At 43.7% G+C, this 19,989-nt stretch overlaps 2 protein-coding genes across 3 annotated transcripts in view; both read left to right on the forward strand.

The window, feature by feature from the left end:
- Positions 1 to 4,178, forward strand: part of LOC139199588 (unconventional myosin-Ic-like) — a 58,053-nt gene extending 53,875 nt beyond the window's left edge. For both annotated transcript variants that reach the window (XM_070828636.1, XM_070828638.1), the window contains exons 27-32: positions 51 to 106; positions 201 to 336; positions 439 to 509; positions 622 to 719; positions 848 to 947; positions 1,776 to 4,178. In XM_070828636.1, the coding sequence (XP_070684737.1) occupies positions 51 to 106; positions 201 to 336; positions 439 to 509; positions 622 to 719; positions 848 to 947; positions 1,776 to 1,802 (488 nt within the window). In that variant the 3' untranslated portion in view covers positions 1,803 to 4,178. The remainder of the gene's footprint in view (positions 1 to 50; positions 107 to 200; positions 337 to 438; positions 510 to 621; positions 720 to 847; positions 948 to 1,775) is intronic.
- A 3,641-nt stretch (positions 4,179 to 7,819) lies between these two features.
- LOC139200011 (large neutral amino acids transporter small subunit 4-like) overlaps positions 7,820 to 19,989 on the forward strand; it is a 28,774-nt gene continuing 16,604 nt past the window's right edge. The window contains exons 1-5 of the mRNA XM_070829240.1: positions 7,820 to 7,935; positions 10,554 to 10,775; positions 18,776 to 18,992; positions 19,081 to 19,136; positions 19,386 to 19,462. Coding sequence (XP_070685341.1) covers positions 10,616 to 10,775; positions 18,776 to 18,992; positions 19,081 to 19,136; positions 19,386 to 19,462 — 510 coding nt within the window. The 5' untranslated portion in view covers positions 7,820 to 7,935; positions 10,554 to 10,615. The remainder of the gene's footprint in view (positions 7,936 to 10,553; positions 10,776 to 18,775; positions 18,993 to 19,080; positions 19,137 to 19,385; positions 19,463 to 19,989) is intronic.

The following is a 19,989-nucleotide window of genomic DNA, read 5'->3' on the forward strand; positions in this document are numbered from 1 at the left end:
CAACATGCACAGGCTCTGTGTAAGATTTTAACAGCATGTCTCCTCCTCAGATGGAGAGGACATTAATCCTAAGGTGGTGCAGGCTCTGGGCAGCGAGAAGATGAAAGTAAGTCAGGCAACGTCCCAAAGCAAAGTGCCGCTGAAATGCTGTTTGTTAGTATTTTCATCAGGCGTTATGACCGTCATCCTTGTGTTCCCAGTACGCAGTGCCCGTCACCAAGTACGACAGGAAAGGCTACAAGGCTCGACCCCGCCAGCTGCTGCTCACCGCCAGCAGCGCCGTCATCATAGAGGAAGCCAAACTCAAGCAGCGCATCGACTATGGAGCTCTGAAAGGTCAGAGGTCGACAGCCAGTCATCATTTGGAAAAAGAACAGTTTCTTTTAGATGTGGGCAGAGTGGGATCCATTTCTCATTAACACCGTCCTTCCCCTGCAGGCATCTCAGTCAGCTCTCTCAGTGACGGCTTGTTCGTTCTGCACGTGCCCAGTGATGACAACAAGCAGAAGGTGAACCCCAGGACATGCTGTGAATTATCCAGATGTCGTGTAGCTTTGTATGAGCGTGAATGCGTTTTACTGTGACTTCTCACCACATATCTGTTGGATGGTTTGTTCCCAGGGAGATGTGGTTCTGCAGAGCGATCATGTGATTGAGACCTTGACCAAGATTGCGATCTGTGCCGACAAAATAAACAGCATCAACATCAACCAGGGCAGGTGGGGAGCTCCGAACAGTGTCTGCCTGTTTCTGCGTCTGTCCTAACATCATGTCAGCAACACTTGTTAAAAATAGAACTGTACTCCCACACACGACGTGTCTAACTCTCCCTCTGTTCCTCCTCCAGTATAAAGTTTACAGTGGGTCAGGGGAAAGAGGGGATCATAGACTTCACGCCTGGATCAGAGCTGCTCATTGCCAAGGCTAAGAACGGACACTTGTCTGTGGTGAGTCTCCCACATCTTCCTCAGCCTCAGACACTCCGATCAGACCAGGAAGTACAAGTCTAAACTGAAAACTACCTAAATTAGATGACTTTGATTTTCTTTCACATTATTCACTGCTAACTGACAGGTCGGCAGTTCCTGAAGTCAATTTGAAAATGTTTATGCCTTCAGATGTGCCTTTTAATGCTGACCGCCATCAAGTGGTCACCCACAAATGAGAACTACTGACAGCAGCATATTGTTTAGAGCTGCACTAATTAATATATCTGTATTAAAGATGGATCAAATGACGATGTGAAATAGTAATAGGAGTCTGTAGCTCCTCTGAGTGCTACAGAGCCTTTCAGCCTCTTTCAGCTCTTCGTTCTGGTCTTACGTCCCAAACACTCCTCTCTTACCAACCTTGTTTCCAGCAGCTGTTTTCAGCAGGTTTCAGATGTAAAGTGCATTATAAATAAAATGTATTATTATTACTGAGTACCTCCCTCTGATAAGCCCACTGTCAAAGTTCCCGTATATGGCATAGAATTCATTAATGTAAATATAAGGCTTTAATTGGTCTTTAAATGTCGTTCACATGCTAAGACATGGGAAGTAAGATTTTATAAATCTTTTTTTTTCTGATGTGACAATTTAAAATAATCTCAAAATTATTTGAAACAACTATTTCTTAAATGTTTTCCTCAGAGATCAGGTTAGCAGAGCCAACTACACTCACATTTTGTTTGCGGCTGAAGGCACCGTTGGTCGTTATGTACTGTTGCAGTGTGGTTACTTCCTGTTTTGAGTGACGTGATGTGACGATTTCCTCCTCTGCATGTCTTCCAGACGGCACCCAGGCTGAACTCCAGATGATGGCCCCTCTGAACACACACACACAAACCAGGACCTTCATACTCCTAACCTCTCCCATCCTCCAATCACATGACCGCAGACCCCGCTCTGCCTAAGCCAATCAGATGCCAGCTGTCACTCCACAGGTGGCATGTGCTTCCAATTAAAAAAAAACCATAAAAATCCAGCAAAACTAATTGATATATTTATGTTTATATATTATATTTTGGGATTAATACTGTTGCTGTTTGAATATTCTGATTTTATATATGAGGCCAAGGAATAACAAATGTTTTGGTGCATTTTTCTAGCACCATGTGTGTTTATTGTGCTTTGTTTGGGAACATGACCAAGAAAACGATGAGGGAAGAGTCAGAATAAGAGACAACAACGAGAAGAAGGGGATTGTTGTTTATGAAAATCAGGGTTAGTTGTTGCCTGTTGCCTCTTTTTTTTTTTTTTTTTTGTTGCTTTTTACCTTTTCTGCTCGATTGTCTTGCTGATGCTACTTTTCTAATTGGGCGGATGGCTTGTTGTTGCAGCACGGCGCGTAGAACAAGGCTGACAGTATGTAGGGTGGCTGTTCAGAGGTTCAGGGTTGAGTACGATAAGGCCGGTAGCGTCAGACTGGGGCCCACTACATCAGAATAAATAGCCGAATCTATTTGTGTAGTGTTCGAATAAGGAGGAAGCTTGTCTTGAGGATTCGCCACTGTACATGAACATCGTACAGTGTAAATGCTGCGAAAAGGAGCAAAGTATGTAGGTGAGAACGGCGACAGACAGACGATAGAGTGCAGCAGTCATTTGCCTTGGCCCCAGGTGCTTGTGCCTTTCTCCTTTGCTAATGTATTCATAATAAGTCAGTTTGTGTATTGATGTGTGAAAACCATGACGCTCAACAGGAGAATGAGTCGAGTTAAGTGTAGATAGAAACCCGTCGTCCTCTGACTGGCTGAGTGTGGATCCAGCAGCAGTCCTTCCTCGTCCAGACCCACACAACACGCTCTGACCTGGTGGTTGGCCCATCCTCCATTCTTCCTCCTCCCCTCCCCTCTCCTCTCCTCCCTGCTCTGCCTCTCCAGCCTCCTCCCTGACTTGCCGCTTGTCTGTCGTAGAGAACCGACGGCTACAAACAGTTTCTTTGCGTTGATATCCAATAAATCTCTCCCTTTTTATAATTTCACCTCTTTCAAACACCACACCAACAAACAGTGGTTTTAGACTGAAGATACTAACAGCAGGGTATTGACATTTCTAATGACACTTTGGAAAATGCGCGTTAACACTTTCTTGTCAAGAGGTAGATGAGAAGACGTAGAACACTCCCTCTGTACGCTAAATAAGTAGCTACAGCCAGCGTAAGGCAAGCTTAGTTTAGGGGGAAACGGCTAGTTCAGCCCGGTCCAAAGGTAGAAAAATCCACCTACACATTATGGTTTTTGTACAGATCAAACATGTTATTGATCTTCGGAGATGCTGGTAGGGTTTTGTTACCTTCGAACAGGGCCAGGCTGACTGTTTCCAGTCTTTAGAAGCTAGTTGAATGTAGGCCTGCTCCTTTAGTGCCAGAAAATACACACATCCAGAGTTTTTTCCAGCATCTGAATTGTCACGTAACACCAAAACCCCTCATCAAAACTCATGACAACAGCAGAATAATCCAAAACATGTGGCAGCAGTTCAGGGTCAAGGCCTCCTGCAGACGAGTTCTGTGTGGAACACCAGCGCTGACCAAAGACTTCACCCTGAAAAAGTGGTGTCATGAAAACTTTTGAGAGGAGCTCCAAAATGTTTGTTTTTCAAACCTCGCTCAATGACAGAACTTTTTCTCCACGTGGCTCTGGGTGGTGAGCAGGTGCAATATGCCCATGCAGGACGGTGCGACTGCACTTTTGATACTAGCCAAAGACCCTGTTGATTTATAGTGCTTCTGTGTTCTATGATTTATATGAAATTAGAATGTTATGTTGATGTTTTTCTGGAGGGAGATGTGTATGTACAGTTTGTGTTCTGTGTCATCGATGAGAGGTTCGAGCCCAACTGAGGTTTGATGATGTGAAACATTTGGGGAGAAAAAGCTTCTAGTATTGTTTGTTAACGCAAACTTGTTCTTGTGCCTTGTTGGATAGCAATACCACAGATTAGTGTGGGATCATAGGAGAAACGCCTCTTGACAGAGTTTCTAAAAGTTCCCCGCAGCACCTAAAGGTCTCCTCTCTCTTTGTGTATAAGCTTTATTCAAACCAAATCCTAGGTTACTCTGTTGATTTACAGACGCACTCCTGTTATCAGTCCTGACTTACTGTATGCGCCACACCAATGTATAATTATGCCAACACACTAAAGGATAAAATACTACAGATTTGAAAAATAAATTTGAAAAGTAAATACAAACTGCTGTTTGGTGTTTATTTCTTTGTTCCAGATTAGGTGTGTGTGTGTGTGTGTGTGTGTGTGTGTGTGTGTGTGTGTGTGTGTGTGTCCCAGTGTCTAATGAAACTATTGTGTTCTACTTTTTAATGGTAATAACTTAATAGTAACCCTGTTAATACAATAATAACTTGTATAATGTATAAAGCCTTTAGGTGTAACAGTCTGGATTAAAGGAAACTTTGACACCAGTTTGCTGTCAGATCCAACGTAAGCAGGAAGCAGAAATCCCTCTTGACTGGTTTAAGTGACTGTGGCAGTTAGTGTATATTCATAATTCATCCATCATATTCATAGAATAATCTTTATTTTCATTATACTCAGGTACAGTAATGGCAGCATAATGTTAAACTAGTTTAACATTCATACATACATATATATATATATATGTGTATATATATATATATATATATATATATATATATATATATATATATATATATATATAGTTAAGCGATTATTCATACCATAAGGAGTTTTTGATTTTTCTAATTTCTACAGTAGCTCTTCACCCCAAAAACAACATTGACAGAAAAGGTTGGAAAGCCTTCAGCCATACACAAGTTATTTTGGAATTACAACTTAAACAAACATTTTTAACAACGCAAAAACAAAAAATCATTGTGTTCAAAATTCTTCATACCCTGTCTCAGTAATCAATTGCAAAGCCTCTATTTGTAATAACAGACTCCAAACGATTCCTGTGATTGCTCACAAGTTTATTACAAAAGTGGCCCAGTTTTAGCCACTCTTCCTTGGCAAAAGCTTCAAGATCCTTGAGGATGGAAGGCTTCCTTGCTGCGACCCTTTTCTTGAGTACCACCCATAAGTTCTCAATGCGGTTGAGATCAGGACTTTGATTAGGCCATTCCAAAATGTTCACACCATTGTCTTGAAACCATTTCTTCACCACTTTGGCCGTATGTTTTGGGTCGTTGCCCTGTTGATAAGTCCAACACTCCCCCAGGTCCAGATTCTCAGCTGTCTGCTTGATGTTTTCTTTGACAATCTTGAGATACTGCTCTTTTTTCATGATGCCTTCCACTTTAACTAAGTTGCCAGTACATTAGGCTGCCGCCCCCATGCTTTACGGTAGGGATGGTGTTCTTCGGTTTGTAGGTCTCATTTTTCTTGCACCACACAGAAACCACATCTCTGTGCCCACATAACTCAATCTTTGTTTCATCTGACCAAAGAACAGATGACCAGAAGCTTTCATCTTTATCTATGTGAGCCTTTGCATAGGCTAGCACGCTTTCACATGCCTTGGTTGACGGAGAGGAGTCTTTCTTGGTCGACGTCCATGGAGGCCACCTTGATGTAATGTCCGCTGGATTGTCTGCCTTGATATATTCACACCAGCTGGCCTCAGTTCTGCCAGAAGAACCTTTGTAGTAATTCTTGGATTAATCTGCACTTGTCACTGAATCTTTCTGGCAAATCGAGTTGACACGGTTGACTTCTTCTGACCCCGTCCTTGGAGAGTTTTCAGTGTTAAACTCTTTGTATTTCTTGACAATACTTTGCACAGTTGAAACTGACACTTTAAATTGCTTGGCAATTTTTTTGTATCCTTTTCCTTCCTTTTTGGCATCAATAATCTTTGCTCGCAAGTCCTCACTGTGCTCTTTGGTCTTTGGCATGACGGCTGCTGTGTTGATTCCAAAATGACTGACGTTTAACGAGCTACTCAACTTATACAGGGCAGGAAACTGGTCTGAACATTCAAGGAACATTTACAATGCTATTTAACACATTTCTGCCTCAGAAAACATAGTTTGTTGTAACATTTCTTGGTTAGTTGTCAAGGTTACAAGAGGGTATGAATAAATTTGGACGTAGTGATTTTTAGTTATTGCACTCTAAAAGGTGTTTGATTGTTTAGTAATTCAGAATTAAATGGTGTGTGGCTGTAGAACTTCTTATTTTATCTCCCTATCCGATTTGTTGGGTGAAGAGCTACTGTATAAATCAGAAAAATCAAAAACTCCTTTAAACTGACAGGGGTATGAATAATTTCGGGCTTGACTGTAGGTAATTTAATGACTGACAGTAATAATAATCATACTTTCAGCTCTGCTCTATGACCTCACCGCTGTGTCAGTTTTAACACTGTCATTTACTCAGGCTCATGTTTACATGCATTGTCGCACAGAATAAAAATGGGATCAGACATCTAATCTATTAAAGGAGCATAAAGACACAATCAGATCCAACCTACTTGTTTACTAAATAAGTCATATAAATACAGTGAATAATGTATTTAATGCCATTTTCACTAAAAACATTATGCTAATGAGATCCATCCTACAGATAAATGAGGTAAAGAAAAAGAAGAGAAGGTCTAAAGGTCCTTTCCACCTGAGGGGGGGGTCAAATATCCTGTCGAAGTTAAATAAATTAGCAATAGTAGTTTATATTTATATGTTTTTATATTTTATTCTATCCTCTTCTTTTTTACTCTTTGGCATTCAGTGTGGATGGCAAAGTCAGATTTTCATTGTACAGGGAAACCTGTTTCTGCACTGTACACATGACAATAAACGCTTTGAATCTTGAATCTTGAATAAATCATTGTTCACCAGACAACTGTAGGAAGAATGTTACATTTCATCATCCCTTTGACTTTTCTAAGAGAAGTGCTGATAGCCCCTGCTAGTCATTTGGTATCTTTACTACAGTGCTACAAATGTGCAGCTTCACAGTACTTGTACTTTATTCCACTGTACTTCTGCTCCACCACATTTAGAGAGAAATGTTGTACTTTTGACTTTGTTTTAGCATCCTGGTGAGAATCAGCCGCTAGGTGTCGCCCTCGGGGTGTAAACCCCCCCAGTGGTTCTTGTCTCCAGCTGTCCTTCCCCTGGACCTTGTGAACCTTCCTCTCCAGTATTTCTAGGAATCGCACGTTAGACATGAGGTTGGAGGTAAACAGTGAGTCACCTCACGTTCTGATTTACAGCCGGTGTGTTATAGGTGTGGCAGCGGTGCACACACACACACACACACACACACACACACACACACACACACACACACACAAAGGACTCGGACTGAGGCCAGCTCACATACCAAACTGTCAAACCAGACCAAAGATGCTACTGAGGTTTCACTCCAAACTTTCTCTTGTTTAAAATGCCTCAAAGCAGAAAATAGTTGTTGTTGCCTCGTTCAGCATCACTTTTGATTAATGATAGTTTCACTGTTAATTGCATTAAATCCTCCCTCCCCCTCTGCCACAGTGTGATTGATTGTGATTGTTCAGTTTTTATAATAGGAGCATAATTCATAATAGTTCTGTATTTTCGTATCCACCACCTTGTTTTTTGTTTCAAAATAAAAGCCATCGTGTATCCCATAATGATCAGCTGTTCGGACTGTGTCCAAACATCGCCTGCCTCGGCGACCTGTTTGCCCCAACAGTTTCCAGTGTTGGGAAATAACACACATGTAATTTTGCTGCGCTCTGATTGGCTCCGGTTGGTCTCTAGCTCAGCCGCGGGCCAATCAGGAGGCGCTGTTGTTTGTGCACCGCTCCTGCGCTGCTATAAAGAGATGAGGGATGAGAGGATAAACAGTGAATCAAAGAAAGCAAAGACGCAGACGTCCGAGTGACTTCCACACCTCTGCGCTGCCCGTCTGTCGCCTGAGGAGGGACGTTTGGACGTGCAGAGACACATCTGACCGAGGACGTCTATTGTCCCTGAATCCACAGGCTCAGGTAGGCTGGTCGCACCGAGGCGAGGATGCTCCACACTGGAGCCCCCGCGGCTCCGGGGGGGAGGCTGACTCATGTTCTGGCGTGCTTTTAACAAGGAATCTCTCAGTGACACAGTGACAGCGGATCACAGGCTGCAGCATCTCTCTCTCTCTCTCTGTTTGCTGTCCTCTGTTGAGCGGCAGCAGAGAGGAAACTGGCGCTGCAACATCCTGCAACACTCTTATCAACTTTGAGCACATCACTCAATTTCCCATTCTGCTGCACATCCTGTGCAAAACAGGCGGTTAGATTAGACCAGATTCATCTGAGCTGGTACACTTTCTTTCATTGTCACCATCAGGAGCGAGCGCCTCTTCCTCAGTCTCACTGGGGCTCGATGTGTTCAGCTGTATGAAAGTTATCTCATTTAGTGAGAAACCCCCTCTGTGTGTGTCACACGCAGCCGTGAGGCCGCAGAGGAGCAGCCGGGGCTCCAGATCCCGGTCTGGGGGCTGTTTTTGTGTTTCCAGTCGGCTCCTTGCGGACTGTCTTTGTTTCGGCTGTATAACACTAACTCCTGCTCCTGTTGTTGATACTGAACAGCTGAGCGCCTCCTGAGTACAAACGCGACAAGTTGCCGAGAAATAAGCCGCGCGATTCCGGAAATGAGCAGAAATAGCCTTCAAGATAAGAGCATAAAAACACGTCCAGGAAAGAGCAGAACAGAATCCAGTTTCTGAACGCGTTCAGAGTCATTATTTTTGCTCTCACCCAGACGCCAGTGCGTCAAAACAAAGGCGAACATCCCGCATCATCTACAGACAAAAATTTCTAATACAGATTTAATAATTGATTATTGTACATCATGGTGTAATTTACTCTATGCCTTACACATAGTGCCTGTTCTTTTGCGCAACGTCTTATTTCTTGATTGTAATGATAAAAACTATAAAGCAGAGCTGACCTAAGCTAGTTATGTGATTCTCACTTCAGCAATACCTCGCAGAGCGGCAACGGTGTCTTTACTTTGAAAATACCAACCGGAACACGGATGTGTGATTGCGGCTGGCTTGCCAGTGTGCAGGGAGGGGATTGGAGATGCAGATTGGGGTTGGTGGGGAGGGAGGGGGGGAGTGTATTGTGCGGATGATTGCAGTCCAGTTCAGACCAGTTCTAACGCTGCTCCTCATCCAGCCATATACTTTGTCTTATTGTTCTAACGCGACGAACAAGTGCTAAAAACACCCACCATCCAAAGTGGGACCTGGACTGTGACGTCGTGTCGTCATCATTTGTCCTTGTTATTGGTCACCGTGCTCTGCTCGAGGCGATGAGTGGCAGCAAGTTCAGACAGAAACAGAGAGCCCGACTGAACAGTAGCCATGAGTGATGCCTGTGTCCAGCAGCCAGGACACAGAAGGAAATCATTTCTTATTCATCATTTCTATTATGGATTCATGTCAGGTCAAGTCTGCGTGTGTGTGTGTGTGTGTGTGTGTGTGTGGACTCAAGAAGACCACATTTCCCACATAACAATAAATAAAATAACACATAATTCCTCAATTAATTATCAGTGGCTTGTTTAATTCATCATTTTTTCGCTAAAGAAAGTTATTATACGACAATCAGACAGCGTCCTCGCGCCCTCACCGGGCTGAGGTGTTTTCCTGGTTCTCATCATCGGTCTGATTACCGATGAGCAGCGGACAGCACGCGCGCTCTAGCAGCCAGATTAAACCGAGTCTCGCGCCGCGCTGGTTCGAACCGGCTGGAGCTCGCGCCGCGTTCACGTGCGGTGAGTTTTCTGTAAACACGCATCTGTTTTGACGTGTTTTTTCCTTCTCATACTCAACACACGTCCACCAACACAGCTGTTCATCTCCGTTTGTGTTTTCATACAAACGACTAAATATTAGTCAGTGGTCGTGTCCCGTTGAGGTGTTTTTACCACTAAATTTAGGTAAAGTACAGTCATTTGTCTAATCTGTGATTTGTTGACTGGGAAATGTGGAATGCTAAGGGTTGATATTAATGGATTTAGGTTCTAGCATCAAACTCCAAAATCAAACCTCCGAGTTTAATTTTGAATGTAAAAACCCAACAGAGACAGCATTTGCTGGAAATAGAAGAGCCACGCTTCTGCATTCTCCCACAGGACATGAATACAACATCAACCTCACGTGTAGCTGCTGCACGAGCTATGTCACTAGAAGCCAATAGGAGAAGACGTGCCGAGCCTGCGAGCCAATCAGAAATGTCAGGGGGCGGGAGGTTTTATTAATTACAGGAGGGATTTACGCACTTCAAAGGCCTCAGCTGTTTTCTGTTTGTGGGAGTCTAGATCACCATCATCACCACCATCATCATCATCAGCAGCTAGAACAAAGAAATGTACATGATTCAGGACCAAGTCAAACACTGAAATGTGAAATCAAGCATCTGAGAATCAGAATCGACTTTATTGGCCACATATGTGAACACACACAAGGAGTCTGGCTCCAGTTTGAAATCACTCTCAGTGTACAGTTTGTGATCATATCTGTGATAGTTACCACTCATTCTAAGTGTTACAATCTTTGAACCTGTGGTGTCACGATCATCTCCTTAATGCTACCCCCCCCTCCTGTCTTGTCTCCCAGGCTCCAGCAGCCTCCCTCACCTCCAGTCAGGCCAGTGAAGTGCATCCTCCGACCCCGCTGAGATGGCTCCCACCCTGGCCACGGCTTTCTCCCGCCGCTGGTGGATGGCGGTGACAGCAGTGATTGAGAACCTGCTGTTCTCTGCGGTACTGCTGGGCTGGGGATCCCTGCTCATCATGCTCAAGTCCGAGGGCTTCTACTCCTACCTGTGCAAAGGCCCAGGTGAGTCTGCTTTATATGGGTCATCATATTTAACAGAGAGGGGGTCGGACATTTTTTGGATGAGGGAGGCTGCAGAACTCCTGAACTGTACAGTAACATTTACTTAGGTATTGTACTGAAGTACAATCTGAAGGTACTTTACTCCACTATATTTATTTGCTTTAGTCACATTTCAGATTAAGATTTGACATAAAAAGACGAATATGATATGCTTATAAAGTACACTCCATTGTTATGGCAGCGGCCTCCAATATATACTCAGGGGCTCCATGTCGCATGAGCTCGACCAAAGAGACAGTTCCCCTCCAAACTTTTCAAGTGGCTTCATTTAAACAATGAAAACTCAGAGAGCTACAGTTAACCAATATTCTACAAAAAGATTAGAGAAAAGTCCAAAAACTTTAGATAAATCAAAGAACTTTTTTTCTCCAACTTTATTTAACCCCATGATCATCTCATGACCCCTCAGATTTGTTTGGTGACCCATTGGATGGGCCCAGCCCCCATGAAGTTTAAACATCCAAGCAGCAGAACCAGAGATGTACCTTATTAAATTCCACCAATTTTTCCTCCTACCTTACACGACGCCTACATTACCCACATTGCATCTCTAATGCCAGTACTTTTGGATATTTGGGTGTGTTATGCTAGTAACGGCTGATGCAGCCTTGAGCCTCCAGTAGACTTGAGCTGTGACTGTAGAGGTCAGAGGTAAAGTCACTTCTTTGTAATTGCATGCCAGCAGATTTCTTCTAACCTGTAGCTGTCAGACCCAACCTACGCTGACCTGAGTGACATCACTTGAGGCAAATCATACACTAAAGGCCTTATACAACTTTTTTTTTCATATGTGCAGTAACATTGGAGGGTACCCCAAAACCTGGAGACACAGTAATTCCCCTTTAAAGTAATAATCTTTAAGATTTTCAGCTAAATAAATGTCTCTATCTAAATTAAAGTCACTATGTATCTCCTGATTAGTGATTAACACAATGCTGACTGAGCAAATGACCCACTGATGAAAGCCTGCACATTTGCAGTGTTCTTTGGTATCATGAACTGGGTTTCTAATCGACACCACAAATCACATCAGCTTGCATCACCCAGCAGTGGTTGGTCCCACAGTGGTGCACTGTTTTCTCCGGTCTGTCCGTTACTATGACCCAACACAGAAACAAAACAAAGAAATGTCAAAAGCAAATGCAAATCCAAAGAAAAAGAAACAAATTCTGACAAACAGTCTGAACCGCCAGTGAGAACGGTAGAGTGAGGTCCAAAAACACACCTGCAATTACTGCTTGTCACTATAGGTGCCATCAAAGTGAAGAAAAATGGAGATCTTCCAGATTGTAGCTTTAAATAAGGATCTAAATACTTCTGCCACCATTGAGAAGAACTTATTTTATGTTATGGTGAATGGATTGTTCTTGTAAGGCACCTTTCTAAACCTTTTAACCTTTTAAAGCGCTTTAACGCTACATTCACATTCACTCACTCACACATCGTCCAAACAGGAGAAACCTAACTGCTACCAGCTTGGGGTTCAGTGTCTTCCCCGGGAACACTTTGACGTGCAGCCTGGAGGAGCCAGAGATTGAACCACCACGAATGACTCTGAGATAAACCAGAGATAAATTACATGTATTTTGGTTGATGGTGATAGAAACTCATTCACACTGTTACCCCTCCTTTAACCACTGCTGCTGTTTGTCATGCACAGAAGCAACATGTAGCTCATCTGAAGTGCTAACGGTCCTGTTTGCCTCCGGTATTTTACAAAAACAGCCACTTTCAGGGCTTTTTGGATTTAATCAGAATTTGAATGGGCTTTCACCAGACTGATTGACTCATCACTGGGGGTCTTTTTGCTGAGCGGGTGTGGTGAAATTATGGAGATTTAAGAAATTCAAACAAGCATGCACAAGGCTTTGTCAGGAAGTGCTCAGGTTTCACATTACAAACAGCCTCAGTCTCTCTGTATTCTACATCACTGAAGCAATATTTTGCAGCGAGGACAGCGACCTTTGAGAGAAGCAGCTACTTGCATATTAGCAAACACACGCGATGCCTATTGATCCAACAGCTGGGATTTCCTCATTGAAAACAAGTCAATATGCCAGCGTCCGGCAGCCTCTGAACAAGCTTCAAAGCGGCTGCTGTGCTCCTGCACAACAAGCCAGCAGGCGGATCAGATTAGGTTATTTTATTCTGTCCTTGGCGCTCTATGATCAAAGGCGATGCAGGGAACCGCTGCACTCAGCCGGCCATTGTTAGTTTGTGTTTTTATGACACAAAATTGCTTCGACTTGGAAGCTCTAATCAGACGAGGACTGTGGTAACCGCTTATTCTCATGGCAGCAACGGTGGACACATGAAATACAGCAGCAACACACCAAAACAACACTTCGTCATCACATTCATCATTGCTGGGATTTGTAGGAGTCTCCATTGCCAGGCAGCAGATCGATGTGTGAATGAAACCGTTCATCCCTTCGTTCTCATTCATGGTGATTTTCATACAGGCTGTTGTCTGACTTTGTCTCTTTGATCCCCCGATTGTGTCCCGGTTTGTCTTTGTATCTGACAAAGGAGCAGTGATGAAAGCCTGGCTGGGTTAATTTGTGTATATGAAGCCTTTTTAATGGTCACATGACCCTGTCTGAGAGCACTGTCTCTGTAAGTCTGTGTTAACTGCTTTTAGATGCTGCTAATTTCTCGCTCAATCAGTTGATGTGTAATCATATTTAATCTGCTGTTTCTTTCATTTTATCTGGTTGGTTTTGGTATCTTTGCCATCGCATTACCTCTTTCCACAGTCACTACACAGCTCCACCTTGAATCCGCAGTTTGCAAGTAGGCCTGAGAAGTCTGAAATCAGCTCAAAAAGGCACATGTGGCACTGCCACCTCATCTATGCAGGGCAGATGGTGTTGCAAGGCACCACACACTTATGAAGGGATGTTCCAAAAGCAGGCTGAGTGGACGCAAAAGTGAGTTTTATTAACAAAAAGTTTACTAAAACAAACAAAACCTAGGATATTTAACAAAACTAAAGAACAAAGCATCTAATACACCCTCACAGCAAGCTGCCCACTCTTTCCTGCTCTTAACAGTTACTGAAGCCTTTTACCGTCTCAGCCTCACCTGACTGGGGGCAAGTACAGGGTCAGCTGAACTGAGCACATCAACAGCAAACTACATAAGTAATAAAACATTTATTTAAGATTTTCAGTTACTGCTGATATCACGATTTATCCATGGCCTCCCGAGGATACTGAGCAGCCTGTGATTATATTTCTGAATTATCTTACTACCTCCTTCATTGTTAAGACCCCTCCATGATTGAGATCACCAACACATCTCACACGCAACAGGGTGAACTCCATTCAACAAATCCTAATCTTGAAAGATTAAAGAGACTAAAAAAGCGATTCAGACACAAACATGTTCATTATACAACCTGGCTGATACAAACTGAAAACAGTGCACTAAAATTGATTAATGAGCAGACACACTAAAAATATGAATGTTATGAGAAATGCAGCCATTTCACAGTGCAACACACTCAGTTTTTGTGTTTTCCCAGGGCAGCTGGTGTGTTTATCTATCCCCAAGGCAAAATGTGTGCAAACATGCAGCATTGTCCTACTTCCAGTGTGCAAAGGAGACGTCTGCACTCATTATGAGGTTTATAATTTTGACACTGTAGAGAACGTGGCAAACAGTGGAACCACACCACGCTACTGAAGCCCTTTGGGCCCAAACATACACTACTCACAAAAAGTTAGGGATATTCGACTTTCAGGTGAAATATATGGAAAATGTAAAAAGTGAATGCTACAGTGATATTATATCATGAAAGTAGGGCATTTAAGTAGAAGCATGCAATGGTCATTTCTTCATCTTAAACAATTTATTTGTAGAAAATCTAACAACAGTGGTAGGTATACCACAACAAAAATGTTCAGTGTCTCAATAAATTGGGATGTGGCCAAAGGACGTCCACTCCTCTCCTTTCTGTGACTCTTCCAGTCTCTGTATCTCTTTTACAACCTCCTGATGACACTCTGTGACCCTCTAAGCTCAGTGGACACCTCCGTCTGAGGACTTCCTGTTTGAAGCCTCCAGTGTTGAGGTGCTGCTGATCAATTGTTAGGTGTCGTCTTGGTCTCATGATGTCAGAATGTGAACAGCATGATGAGGAGGACTGTTTAAATACCAATTCTAACTGAAGCAGGAAATGTATTGGTCGATTCATGGATCAAACCTGTTGTGAATGTTGCTGTTAAGCTTCTTGTTAGAGAACAGCAGCTGGTGCAAAAAGTACTGAAACACTGAACAGTTGGACATGTGCATTCAAACGTTTAGAGAAGGTCACATTAAGTTCACCTGGAAAGGTTAGAATGCATTTTAGGTTCATCCTGAATTGAGTCAGATTAGAGGAAGGACTGACATTTAAAACAATACCCACATCCCCATATGTTCCTGGTCGCCTCTATATGCCTCCTCCATGAGATCCGTGAGATCCCATTCTAATGAGACTTTAATGTAAGGGGTGGGGGATAAAATCCATAGTTCTCCTCCACCACAACCCTCTGAACAGCCCCACTGCTCCTTGTTATAGATGTTCTGAGCCACAAAAGTCTTTTTCCAACTTTTTTCCACATATGAGCACACCCTGTTTGAATTTGCTGTTCGTTTGATTTGTTGCACACACGATCAATCCTCCCCTGACAGTGCTCAGTTTCTACGCTTTGAGGAACACGTTCTTCCTCTTTTTAGTCAAACTCTGTTTTTGTTCATCGGCACAGCCTGCTCTCCCACGGTCAGGTTGCCGTTGCTCTGGTGGTGTGAAGTGTGTGTATGGGTGTGTGTTTGTCACGCAGTGGAAAGAGAAAGATGTGCATTCCTTCCTTCCTTCCTTTGTGTCACGGCTTGACCCATCAACACACTTCTTTCACGGTTCTTGTTGCTCTGAGGCTGTCAGACACGACCTAACAATCACTTGACTCACACAGTATATAATGACTGTGTCCTTATGTAAGCAGCCTCTAACACATAGACACAGACAGTCTCTATCTGACAGATCAGTGTTGGCTAATTGTTTGTTCATGGCCACTATTACTTGGATGAGCTTTATGTACTGTAGGATTCCTCCTAAAGTCCTCTGGACTCTTGTGTCAGTCTCTTATTTTAACATGCTGATAATCAGAGAGTTATCTACAGGTTAATAAAGGGGCAACTCTGAGGGCAAGGAAACAAAGCCGTTAGTTCATCTAGTAATCATTAAACCAACTGAGTGTAGGAGCTGTATGTATAGGTGACGCTGATAGAAGGGAAGGGAGTGACATGAAAACAAGCGAGAAAGAAGTGTTGACAAGAGGGAGGAACACCCTTTGAAGGACAGCACCTATACAGTGAACACAGTGTGATTCATCAGGAGCAACTTTTCACAGAGGATCAAGTCAGCCGTTATAGCCTTCAGGCAAATGCCTCTCTGTATGTGTGTGTGTGTGTGTGGTCGGGACTCTCCCCGTATTGACTCAAGTTTGCAGCGGCTATTTGATTAGTCAGCAGACGGGGCTGCTGGGGGACCGATGCTGCTACCCCCCTGTTAGTCCCACAGTCAGCACTTAATGCTGCAACACACCTCTGACGGCAGCCTGAGAGGGAGAGCACATTATCTCCACACTGACAGAAAGGTCTGATCACACAGGGCGTCTGAAACATGATACTGAAGCCCGTACGAGTCTTTAGTGACGCTACAACCACTATGTTCCAAAAGGAAATATGCTGACAGTTGTGAAATGGATTGGCATGGTATAAATTTGGTATAAAGACATCCCTGATCTTCAGAGGATTAACCCACTCTGGTGCCATCAGGAGGTTTTCCCAGAGACGACCTCCTTGAGATCGAAAGCTCCTTTGTGATCTTAGAAACAGCAATTGACAAAATCTTCCCTAAAGGTCCATTTATTTAGCCTGGCATTGCCAGACCAAATGTGAATTACTCTGGACCCTCTTAGTTCATTTGCGATTTCCAGGGGGCATTGTCAACACGCACCCACCAAACCCACCTACAACCAGTTTGAGCAACGAAACGTGACATAGTGCTGATCGTAAATTAAACATTTACCCAATCCTGTGGAAGTACTCCTTTGTTCCTCTTTTAGAGAAAATATATCCTCAACTTTGTTTATTACTGACCAATAGTGGCTTCAACTGCGGCAGCCATCTTGATTGTTAACTTAAATGCCTCAACAGCACTTCTCTGTCAGCCAGAATTAGATAATTGATTGTGATTGGTCGACCCGGGCCAGGCCGGCTGCGAATCTGTCTGAACGGGAGTGAGACCAGACAGATCTGCCAGAACAAATAAAATATGAGCTGCAGATCTGTCTGCTCCCCAGGCTACCATCTAGTAGATGTTCTGGAGCTTCTGAGCGTGTCACATGAACTCCTATGGAGTTTGTTGTTGTACTGCTAAAGTAGTACTTAGTAGTACTAATAAATGGACCTTGCTTTGTAAGCTAATATTCTATTGATTGATCTATAGATAAAATCTGTCCTCTTAAAGGTGACTGACTCTTACTAAACTCCATCAGTGAATTTATGCACCAGCATCTAAACAACATTGCAGTCATCAGATGTTCGTTAAGCGACCTTACCTTTCACCTACTTACATCCTCACGGTGCACAGGCCAGTTCGCTGCACCAGGATGCATTTCATGTGACATAATAGCGTCCTGTTGTTTCTCTAAATTCTCCCTCTGGCCCAGAGTCCAGCCTCAGCTCCCCCTCCGTCCCTCCTTTTACCTTAAGCTGGCTCAACAGAAGCAGAAATCAACATCACACACCCCTTTAGGAACATAGTGGGAAAGCAGATTTTGAGCCGCTCTGTTTATCAGACACAGCTGAGGCTTTAGCTGCTGTTGACAACCTGCCCCCAGGACTGAACCGAAGAAAACACTCTGATGACTAAGTCCTTTATACGTCCCTCCCTCCTTCACACTTCAAACATGTGGTAACTGCTGAGTCCGTCTCTTTTGTCATCCTGGCAGTTAGACCAAAAACAAGTCAAGGTGAGCGAGAAATAGTTTTCCTGCTTCAGCCGTCTGTCTGTCTGTACCTGTCTGTCTGTTGATCCCATCAGAGCCTCAACAGAGGCAACAGTCCATCAGAGCAGATAGACAGAAATAGACTCCACATGAACCCAGTGGACTGTGTTTACCAGTGATTCAGCAGGAGTGAAACTATTTCAGAGAGTTCCCCTCCACCATGCGGGGGTTCAGCTGTGACTATTCCTGGCTCCTGTATTGTGTTGTTTTCTTACCAGCTTGTTTACTTGACCTTTTAGTGAGTTTCCTGGCTTGTCGATCAGCAGCTCAGCTGTGAGGGGGGGCAGGGGGTGTGTGCAAATGTTCGAAGCTCAGATCTTAAAGAGCAAGATTAGAAGGTAGCTCCCTCAAAATACCAAGGAGTTATTTATTTCAGATGGCAAGTCAGCAGCTTCTATTCTGGTTTTCTAAAACAATCCTAATTTTCCTGTAAGGAGACACTGATCACGTTTGTGCAGCATAATAGTCATCCGCAGCTTGATTTAAAGCTCCAGTAAGTCATATATAAACACACTTTCGTTTTTTCAAAGGGAGACTAATGTTTGATATGGACATGTAGTTTGTGACAAATTGATCAAATTAATCAATTGACAATTGATTAATAGACAGTAACAGTTAAGATAAGAAGGGACACCTGGAGAGCGCCGACCTATGCCATGGCCAACGGTCCAGATCCGCTATTAATTGGTTATTTGAGAGTCTGATCTGCTCCAAAATTGAATGAGTTCTTCCTTGGCCCATGCTGCCCTTCCACAAAGCTTCATGAAAATTGGGCCAGTAGTTTTTCTGTAATCCTGCGGACAAACAAAAAGAGAAAAACAGCACTTCCTTATCTGACAGTCCAAATCTGAAGTCTTCCTCTCTCGTTTTCTCACAATCCAGAAAACAGCTCCAGCCTCAACCTCTCCAACACGCTTACGTCTGAGCTGCCTGATTCTGAGGAGTACCTGGAGATGAATGGCTGGCCCATCTGCAAAGACCAGGACGAGATGCTGAACCTGGCCTTCACTGTGGGCTCCTTCCTGCTGTCTGCCATCACCCTGCCCATGGGCATCGTCATGGACAAATATGGTCCACGGAAGCTACGCCTTCTGGGCAGGTGAGGCTCGAGCAGGAAAATCTAAGCTATGATCTTTATGGTTCATTTATTGCAGTTTTCATTCCCGTTGCTTTCTCTGTGTTCCCAGTGCCTGCTTTGCTTTTTCCTGCCTCCTCATCGCCTACGGTGCCAGTGATCCCAACAGTAAGTGTCCCTACTCACGTCACTGCACATGCATCACTTTAACAGCACCATATGTTCCCTCTGGGGCCTCACACAGTGCTCTCAATCACGACACTTTTGTAGGTGAGCCACATTGTGCGGAACATTTACACACAGTGTAATGATGCAGCGGTGACACTTAACTCGATCAGATGGGATGTGTGGGAGTTACCTTGTGTCAGCAGAGTAACCACATCTGTCTGCGTCATCAATCTGCTTTTTCTCCCGCAGATCTGTCCATCCTGATCTTCTTCGCTTTGGCAATGAATGGGTTTGGAGGGATGTGTATGACCTTCACTTCTCTGACGGTGAGTAGGAAAGCCAAGCTTTTTCACAGCTGCTTGCTATAAATACATTCCTGGGTACCACTTTTCTCTTATGACACAAACATTTTATTGAGGTTTGCAGGTAGTTTATCTAGCATCTGACAAGTCAAAAGAAAGAGAAGAAACATCCACAATTAAACGTAGAAAACCTGATAAAATGTCAATATCAGCAATCCATAATAGCACAATAACAGGGGAACTGAAATAAGGAAGAGCAGATGGGGAGATTTTGAAAGGCAAAAGACGAATAGAGAGAGAGGCAGAAGAGTGGATTAGAGTGCTTTGAAGTGATGGCATCAGACACTGATGGAGAGAGGAGAAAACAGGAGGGTCAGTGGATAGAGAGAGGGAAGCGTCAGAGAGAGGGAACGTTTGAGAAGATGGACGACAGAGACAGACAGCTGAGCCGCTGATAGGAGACCACTGGGAGAAAAGGATGAGCAGTGATGTGCGGACGACCGAAGAAGGAGGCAGTGGGGATGAGGAAGGCCAGTGGTCAGGGTGATCTC

Source organism: Pempheris klunzingeri, chromosome 4 (assembly GCF_042242105.1).
Source record: "Pempheris klunzingeri isolate RE-2024b chromosome 4, fPemKlu1.hap1, whole genome shotgun sequence".
In the NCBI taxonomy this organism is placed as follows: domain Eukaryota; kingdom Metazoa; phylum Chordata; class Actinopteri; order Acropomatiformes; family Pempheridae; genus Pempheris; species Pempheris klunzingeri.